Source organism: Trypanosoma equiperdum (assembly GCF_001457755.1).
Source record: "Trypanosoma equiperdum strain OVI genome assembly, contig: ctg_185, whole genome shotgun sequence".
Taxonomy (NCBI): domain Eukaryota; phylum Euglenozoa; class Kinetoplastea; order Trypanosomatida; family Trypanosomatidae; genus Trypanosoma; species Trypanosoma equiperdum.
The window spans coordinates 1-9,139 of record NW_027123904.1 but is presented as its reverse complement, the minus strand read 5'-3'; the positions used below and the strand labels follow the sequence as shown (position 1 = coordinate 9,139).

The following is a 9,139-nucleotide window of genomic DNA, read 5'->3' as shown; positions in this document are numbered from 1 at the left end:
CAACCATTTCCAGACACCCAACTGTTTGCTCCGCCCTATCGCCACATCCCCCTTCGTAGCTATCTTCTGCTTCGTTGGCCACGGTGCGCATTACAATAAACACAATGCCGACGCCCATTTCCGCCCACGATTCCTCGTCCGACATGGCTGTGTACAACTTCGCCTTGGTGAGAGGGTCAGGTCCATCATCCATCTCTGTGCCGCAACAATCGTTGTGCGTGGGTAAATCCCAGCTTGAGCGAGAGAAATCCTTATAAACAATAAGTATTTATGTGTGCCTAGTATAAACTTGTGTGCGAGCCACACTTTAGTAAATTTAAGCGGGACTGTACTTGACTCCCTCGTGTTCTCGATCTATTGAACTATCCTTCACACCTCACCCTAGGTGGTACGCGTGCTTCCTGGGTGCGTTATGGTCTTCACTGTACAGTGACACCCCAATTCCTTCCTGCCGCACAGTGTACCTGGCAGCAGTGTTTCCTACAAGAATGTCGGATGCAAGGAAACAACAAAAAAAGAAACGAAGAAAAAAAATAACGATAAGTAAAATGACGAAGGTTAAGCATTTTTAGAATAAGCAGAGTGAATGAACTTGCACGGGGCCACACGGTAGATGGCCGTGGTGTATGGAAGCGAAGCCATGCTTCAAAGCCGAACAGTCACTGACATGCGGATGTATGTATATAACGGATGGGGAAAGGGGTATATATGAAGAAGTGTATAGGAGTCATATATAAATGGAGAATACAGATCACACGTTCCCACGCCGTGACTATAGCAACATGAACATTCCCCATAAAAGTAACGGTTCTATCAAAGTTGTATCTAATCCAAAACTCTCATCTTTTGAAAACACTTTGCGCCCAAAAGCCGGAGAAACAACCCCGGGGATGGGGGTGATGTTCACAAAAAGGAAGAGCAGCATCCAGAAGTAAGCACAGAAAGAAGAGTGCCGAATGTGCGTAAAATGACTTTTCCCGTCAACTGGAGGGTTATTGCTCGGGGAGGGAAAGAGAGCGGCCATACTCCATAAGCTCATCGACCTGGGCCACGAGTTTGTTGAGTTGCTCAAGCCGGCTGCGATTTTTGTCGTGTTGTTGTTGTAACATATCGGAGTAACGGGCAATAGATTGAACTACCTCCGCTTTGCTCCTTTCACGCTGCAGTGGCGAATCGCAACGACAGCAAAGCCATGGCTGAGATGATGTAACTCCACCCTCTGCGCCTGCAGAAGAACGCAGCGGACACTCTGTGGGCCGTTTGCACCCTTCCTCTGCCCCTGCTTCTTGTTCGGCATCATTTTGCTGCTGCTGCTGCCGAATCAGTTGCTGCAATGCCTCCATTTGTTTTTCATTGTCATCTTTTTCCTTTTGGTATTGGGCATTGGTTCGGCCGAGTGTCGTTAACAACAGTTCCATGCACTCACGTAACTCCGATGCGCCCCTGCTGTACCTCCTCTCGCCCTCTATGCACTCTTGCCTGAACCACTCCCCTGCGCAGCACGTTAAATACAACTGCGCCTTTTCGTTCGTATGCTCACAGGCCAAGCCAACCATCTCCTCCATAAGCTGCAGCAAATCGCCGGTTGCAAGTCCATAGCCGGTACCATCCTTGTGGCTACCGCATATCCCCTTCTCTAGTGATTCAATAGTGGTTCGTTGCTCGTCGACCGTTGTGCGGAGGCGGTCACACTCAATGGCATGATGCATCGCCATTGTCTTCAGCTCCGTTTTAAGCCCTTTCACCTCGTTGTGTGCCTCTTCCAGTTGCTTCTGTGTTTCCAGCCCCACTAACTCCCGCTTCTGCTCAGCAGTACTGGTACTCGCCATGAGCTCCTCAACCTGGGCAGTGAGTCGCTTTCCTTCCGCCCGTAGCACACACATTTCTCGCTCATAGTTTGCACGCGCGGCAGCGGCTGCTTTCTGCATTTTCTCCTCCCGTCGCCGATGCTCCTTCAAGTGCTGCTGCAGCTCAGTCACCTCCTTCTTGTGTTGTTCGTTGATCTTCTCCAGCGTAGAGAGCAGCGAGTCCACACGCTGTTGCGATTCGCTCAGCCGCTGCTGCAGCTCCCCACTGTTTTGCTGCTCTTGCTTCTTCACAGTCCCCTCTGCAGTACTCGCGTCTACTTCCTCGGCCTGCTGTCCTTCTGACGCAGCCTTTGCTGACTCTATAAGATATCCGCCACCGCTTCCTCCCACCACTTTCGATAACTCGAACAACTGCTCCACATCTTGCTTGTGGCGTAGGAGCAGTGTATTGGAAAAACCGTCCAAGTCCGCCAGCGTTTGCAGGGAGGCACTGAATTCACCTGTACGTACAACTACATCTTTCTCCAACGAAGCGAGCGTCCGTTCATACTGCCTTATGGTGTCACGTAGAGCACTGTTTAGTTCGTTCTCCTTCTGGGCCTCCTCTAACTGTGCAGACAGGCGCGCCGTCTCCGCCCTGAGCATGCAGATCTCTCGACTTTGGCTTGCACTAGCAATATCAACGGCTCTCTGCGCCTTTTCCTCTTGTAACTTTTGATCCTCCACTTGCTCCTCTAACTTCATTACTTCCACCTGATGATGATACCTCTCCTCCTCCAAGGTGGCAAGTAGCGACTCTATTTGTTTTTGTGCATCGAGCAGCTTTTGGTGTGCCTTCTCATCCTGGACCTTGTATTCGTCTATCCGTCTCCGCAATGCACCAACATCCTCCTTATACCGGTTCTTTTCTTCCTCTATTTTGGCCTGAAGTGATTTGATGTCTTGCTGGGAGGCCAAAAGTTTCTCTTTAACAAGCTCATTATGCTCCCACTGCTCCCCTACACGCCGCTGCAACACCTCCACCTCCTTCTCGTAGCGGTCCCTACTTTCTCTTACTGACGCAAGTTGAGATTCTATTCGCTTCTGAGTTGCCCTTTCCTTTTCCTGTTGTGCCTGCAGCTGCTCCAGCTGCAGTCTCAAGTTGTTGGTGTTTGATTCCGACTTCTCCCACTGCTCCTGCAAGAACTTGATGCGATCAGCTGCCTCCTGCTGCTGGTAAGGCGCCTCTGCATCTGCGGCTCCAGAAACGGCTATGCGCTTTTCCAGAAAAGACTGGTACTGCTGTAGTTCCTCCACTATCGCTTTGTGCGCACACTGCTGTGCAACAATAGCATCCGCAGCGGCGCTCCACACCGCACTCGCGACGTTGTGAGTGTACTCTATAACCGTGTCCCGTTCAGCTAAAATGAAATGCATGACACTGTTCAACTGTATACCACCGGGACTTTTATGGGGATCCCCACTGACAGCAACTAAGGGTGTCCATGGCGGGTGACACACCCCCATCAATTGCTCTACGTCCCCCACCCGCACACACGTTTCCGTGGGAGACGAGCTGACCCCACTGGTGGTACTATACCGCAAGCGCTCCATGTTTGTGACGTTACTTTGCTGATCCACACCTTGCCCTCGCTGCAGTAATACTTCACTCGCGTTGTCCCACCCCGAATGGTGTGGTTGCATCTGAAGTGACCCTGATTCCTTGCTTGGTGCACTAATGGTGTGCTGCGTCGACTCGTCCAGGCTCCTGACGGAGCCAATAGTGATACACGACCTCGTTTTGTCTGCCACTCGCTTGTGTCGCCTTCGCTCAGTGCTCAACAACCAACAATTGAATGCACTCCGCGCACAATACTCAGCAACGAGAGCACCAACATGATGAAGCTGCTTCAGCGAGTTGTCGAGCTGGACCTGCATTGCAGCACATTTCTGTCTCATCACCGCGGTGTTGTGATCCGCTGTCATTCTATCAAGAGCCTTGCGAGTACGCAGCTCGCTGTAGCGTAGCTCCATGCGCCGTGCATGCTCTGCTTCGAGCAAGCACTCTAGTTTTGAAGCAAACCAGGCCGACACTTGAGCATTTTGTGTATCTAGTAACTCAGCGTTGTACGACCTAAGCTGCCCCACTTCCTCTTGAAGTGAAGCGCAAAGCGTACTCGTCTCCGAAAGCTCAGCAAGCGTCTCCTCCGACAACACCTCCGCTTGCGAGCAGCTCCTCCACGACCCGACCAACTTCAGAGCCGAATCTTCCAACTGAATAATACACCGTCGGTCCATCTCCTCCATTACTACTAGCCGCTGCTGCTGGGCCACTATTCTTTCATCGTGTAGCCGCCTATTTTGGCGACGAACCTCCGCATGTCTCTGCCACAGGACCCAGTAGCCATGCATACGTTGCGTGGTAGTGACACGAAGTAACCGTTGTGAGAAGGTCTCCTTCAGGCTACGAATGACGATGTTTCGCTCATGCAACTCATTATTGCACCCATCTAAGAGTTCCCCCGCCTCCGCGCAGCGGCGCTCAAGTTCTTGAACGCGAGCTTTCAGCGACTCTATTACCTCGTGCCGCTGCTGCAACAACAGGGCTTCCAATTCGTTACAATACTGATTCGAATCGTTGTTCGCTGCCAGCGCCTCGTTATACAGTGCAAGTGCTTTCTCCTTGACACAATCAGCAACAAGACCACAAAGCGCCTCGGTCCACTGCTTATGCTTCGAAGTTTCCAATACCCTACACCGCAACACTTCATCCTGCTGTTGTCGACGTACTTCAGCGATGACTACTTCCTCCATGAGCATCGCCTGGCGCTCCTCATAGTACTGCGATAGTTCCTCCTGCTGTCGAATGTAAGTGTCGGTCCGCTCCTTGAACTCACGCACCATCCCGTCTACCACTGACCTAAGCCGCAATATTTCCTCATGCTGCTGTCGTTGCAGCTTCAGTCCCGCGTCAGGTCTTTTGGCATCTAAAGCTTCTATAAGTACATCGTGTTGCCGTTGCAGCTCCTCTTCCGCGTGTTGTAGCTTCATACTCAGCTCCTCATGCTTTTGCTGTTCCTTTCGCATCAACGAGCGCATCATCTGCAAGTGCCATCGGTGGAAACAGCGCTGCCGCAAAACAACTACAGCCCGAGCTGCTGCAAAGCTCTTGGCAAGTGTCGTCCTCATTCTTCCTAGCTCCTGCGCTACAATGTTTCTTTCGCAACCAGCGACCAGACTTGCCGTGCGCCTACGCCACTTATGCAGCGCGCGCGCAAGCACCCGCCGCTCCGTTACCCGTCTCACTAAATCTGCTGCGTTGTGGCGCACTTCGTCGATGCAGTCGTCCTTAGCTGTGAGTTTGGCATGTAATTCCCACTCCCACTGTTGTTTGAGGTTGCGCTGGCCCTCGATGTAGCGCTGCATTGCCTGCTTCACCGCATTTATTTTCAACTCCTGCTCGCTCCTTTCCGTTTGTTGTTGTTGAGGTGCCTCCTGCGGCACCGCGTTGTTGTTCGGTTTTTGTTGTATTGGGTCCTTTAGTAGGTTTCGCATCAGCCGCACGCCCCTTTCTAGATGCTGCACTGCATCTTCTTGTTTACTCTGCGCCCTCAGTTGATGCAGCAACGCATCGTTATTCACATAGTCTGCTGAGGTTTTGATAGCCTCTTTGCCCTCGTCCTGCAGGTGGCGGAGTTGGATCAAGTCGTACTGCGCATGGAGCACAGCGGACTGTGCCCGCTTGAGTACGTCCACCAACTCTTCCATTGCACTTGCTTTCAATTGTTACACCACGAGTTTTTTTTTCAAAAAAAAAATGGGAGCAAAAGCACGGTAGAGGAGGGGGAGCAACGAAGAGAACGATGTGCTGAAGTCTGTTATTAAAGGATGTGAGAGCTGATGACGTCGGCTACGCGGGTAAGCGAATGAAGTCTGTGGACGCGAAGATTCCCTTTGCCTCCCGCCTGCGGCAACCAAGGGTAAATGAAGGGCCGAAAGTTCCGCAACCAACGTTCTACAAATCTATAGCGTCATTTTATTTGATCTTGTTACACACCGTAGGGTGGCGACACCACAGCCCGAAGAAAAAAAAATCCGCCATCAGCCATCTTATCACAACGAAGGTACCAACCACAGGCCCCGCTACAGCAGAATCATACACATCGGCTGGAATGTGATGATACATCTCCGCAAAAAAAGCAGAAATACAGGCTCCTGAGTTTTATTACCGCATCTCCGGTGGCTTCACCAACGGTAACGCCATTCCCACTATCAGTCGCCACTGTAATGAAATGGTCGAAATTTCAAATAACTCTAACTATGTGCGGGAACATATGAGCAACCTACTGTAAACCTAAAGGCAATATAAGGAGATAAGGTGAGGGAAAGAGAACGAGCGAGGAACCCATCAGAAGACACTGTTGGTTTGGATCTATGTCCTAGCCGATTAACATATTCAATTACGATCTACGCACGGAACCCAGTACGGCATCAGTGTTTACCGTTACTAGCGTCAGTCAATGGTATCTTGCAAAAGCGAGCTTCTAACCGTCTATGAAGACCAGAATGGTGTTTTCATTTACCATCTATTGTGTACGAGAGTGTGCCGAGTTTCTTTATAGTCAGTTCACACTCTGCGACCGCGGCGTGCCTAGCGCCGGGAGGCGAAGGCACGGGAATTCTTCGCGTTGGGGTGTTCCTCTGTCCGGGTGGATGGATGACACGTTGCACGAGTAAAGGGAAGAGTCCTTATTGGACGGAGTGGCTGACGTAGATGGCGTGTTGTGCTTCTCGCCATAAGCAAGCTTACATGAAGGTTCCTTTGTCGCACTCCATGGCGAGTTGCGTGGCGTGCTTTCGTATGGTTGGCCGTCGCTCTGCAGCTCCTGTCGCCTGTTTGATCCACTGTGCCCTGTGCTGCTCAATCCGTATTTAATACTACTGGGAACTGACAACGGCGTTGATTTAGATGCCGTGTCCCACAGGAGACCTTCCATACCATCTTCCAATTGTCTCTTCACCACCTGCGGCGTGGAGCACAAGGGTAGTGCTGCTGATGTCTGTATGGGTCCACCAACTGGGCCTCTCGACCAGTGGAGTTGCAGCCACTTCAAAAAGTAGCGCCTGTACACCTGTTGCTCAATGGTGAACTTCAAAGCGCGGTAAGCCTGAAGAATTTGGCGGGCATTGTTGTGAATTGTGAGCGCGCGCCTCGTAGCCACTTCTGCATTCTCTGGATTTTTCTCTTCCACGGAACAGAACGACGTGAAATCTGCCCTCGAGGTGAACAACACCCTAGAAGTGTTTACGCTATGTTCATTTAGCTGCATCTGCGGAGCATCTTCGCCGCTGTTGTCCAAGTCGGAAAGGACAATAGAATGCACATTGGTGTGTTGCCGTTGCTTCTCTTCTCCGTCCCTCACGTATGGCTGTGTCGTGTCGTGGTATCTTAAGCTGTTCTTGCTCCAAATGGTCGGAGAATCACGCTCATGTAGACCGCTGTCTTCTTCGAACCGTAGTGTCTCCTGTTGAACGCCTTTGAGAGACCCATCCAAGCAAGCGGCTTCCCACATGTTTTCCTATCCCACGGAGATATCTACCTGGGGAGGGGGGGAGGGGAGGGAGAGTTATGGCACGCTGTCACACGTTCAGTGCAGTTGATCTATCCTTTAGCACACGCCACCTGTATCTCTATGCGCTTATGTGGGTGGGCGGGTGGACGATGTTTGGCTCGATTTCTATGCTTCGCGTCTTCCACTGGCCCCAACAAGAGATAGGAAACAGACAGAATGCTACAAAGGATAGGGAAAGCAACAAACCCCAAAATCGAAGGACAAATGCGGTGTACACAAAATGAATATGAAGGTAGGCGTGAAGTAGGAATCAAAGCAACAGTGAGAAAACAACAAAGAGAAAATGGCATTTCTAAACCATCTATCAGGAGCAATTTTTTTCCACCAATTTTTCTCGCCACGTGAAAGAATGAGCAAGCTGACGCACATACGGCCTTGACTAGGTCCTGCACCGCGGCGCATCCAACTGACACTCACAATAACTCTTCCGGTGGAAACAGAGTCGCACAGTATACATTATAAATAATTAGGACCGGATAAACTCTCCGTTCCATATACCCGCCCCAACATCACTGTCAACTCACATCACGCCATCGATATCGGCGTGGTCACATCGTCAGACGGGTACGAAAAGCTTGTTTCTGCTGAACATATGCTCCTGTGGCGGCTGCCCGATGACACATAATCATCTTCATCCGGTGGCACCATTCTATAGTGGGACCTTGGTTGCCCAAGTCGCTTCCTACGCAAATGATTGTAGACGTAATCTGCCGAGTGATAGTTGTCACCTAAAAGCAACTTAAGACTCCTCGCAGTGAGATTACGTATCTTAGAGGGATCACTGTGTGGGTTGTTGACGCCATGTGCTCTGGAGGAGGTGGGGGCGGCTGCGGCTGCGGCTGCGGCAAGTGAAGCTACCACGGCGGTGGTGGGAACAAAGCCACATGACGAGTCATCCACACAACTTCCACAGGTAGTGGGTGATTGTCCTATAGTGGATGCAGTTCGTGTCGTACAATGCTTTGCCAACCCTTTCCAGGTGAGAAAGTACCGTCGCATAAGCCCCAGATAATTTCTATTGCGGAGCGTAGCGTATGTTGACAAAACGGAACGACCCGCCGGGGAGTCGACTCTAACCCCCTTGTTTTCTGTGCGATGATGCCTCGGAACCAGTATATCCTCTCCCCTAATTCGTATCTTCGATGGAGTCCACAGTCGAGGGGAGGAGGAACGAGTGGAGATGACGCAACCGTCCCCATTATCCGATGATGGACGCCTGACCTCGGATAATGTTTTCCTAGTGCCTGCTCCAGAAAAACTCACGCGAGAAGAGTTTGGCACAATCACCGAGCGTGCTCCGGAGCGTAAAATGGGCGGCAGCGAATCAGTCTCTCCGTTATCAAAGCAGCTTTTCAGACTGCGCGGTGTTAGACTTGATTCACCAGTAAAGGTATCACGCGATTCACTCTGTACCTCATCTCTGACACCACTATTTCCTTGCGGGCTCTCCCCCAAAGAGTCCACAATAACATCGGACGTCATAAAGTCCCCTACGATGTTGTTCGTTCCCAAGCCAGCGTCCGATAGCGACTCCAGAGAAACAGTGGAGTTGACCCACGAGCACCTATCTTCAGAAATATCAGCAGTTATAATCCGCGCTGTTTGTAAACCAGAAGGAGTAGCTCCAACAATGGCATTTGGTTCTAACAGCGTCTCGAATGCAATACTGGAGGTGTCATCGCGCAGCCTCTCATTAGTGGTTTGCGGTTCCGCCCTCCG

The 9,139-nt window shown here is 51.1% G+C and overlaps 3 protein-coding genes across 3 annotated transcripts; all 3 read right to left on the bottom strand.

Annotated features, from left to right (window-relative positions):
* Nucleotides 1-992: 992 nt before the first annotated feature.
* TEOVI_000050500 (uncharacterized protein) lies at nt 993-5,555 on the bottom strand (the record flags this gene model as incomplete). The annotated part of the gene is made up of 1 exon (XM_067223392.1): nt 993-5,555. The coding sequence occupies one exon, from the start codon at nt 5,553-5,555 to the stop codon at nt 993-995; it is 4,563 nt and encodes a 1,520-aa protein (XP_067079493.1).
* Nucleotides 5,556-6,409: 854 nt separating this feature from the next.
* TEOVI_000050400 (uncharacterized protein) lies at nt 6,410-7,360 on the bottom strand (the record flags this gene model as incomplete). The annotated part of the gene is made up of 1 exon (XM_067223391.1): nt 6,410-7,360. The coding sequence occupies one exon, from the start codon at nt 7,358-7,360 to the stop codon at nt 6,410-6,412; it is 951 nt and encodes a 316-aa protein (XP_067079492.1).
* A 585-nt stretch (nt 7,361-7,945) lies between these two features.
* On the bottom strand, nt 7,946-8,902 carry TEOVI_000050300 (uncharacterized protein; the record flags this gene model as incomplete). Its single annotated transcript, XM_067223390.1, has 1 exon — nt 7,946-8,902. One exon carries the CDS (start codon nt 8,900-8,902, stop codon nt 7,946-7,948), a length of 957 nt encoding a protein of 318 aa, XP_067079491.1.
* Between the last annotated feature and the right edge of the window lie 237 nt (nt 8,903-9,139).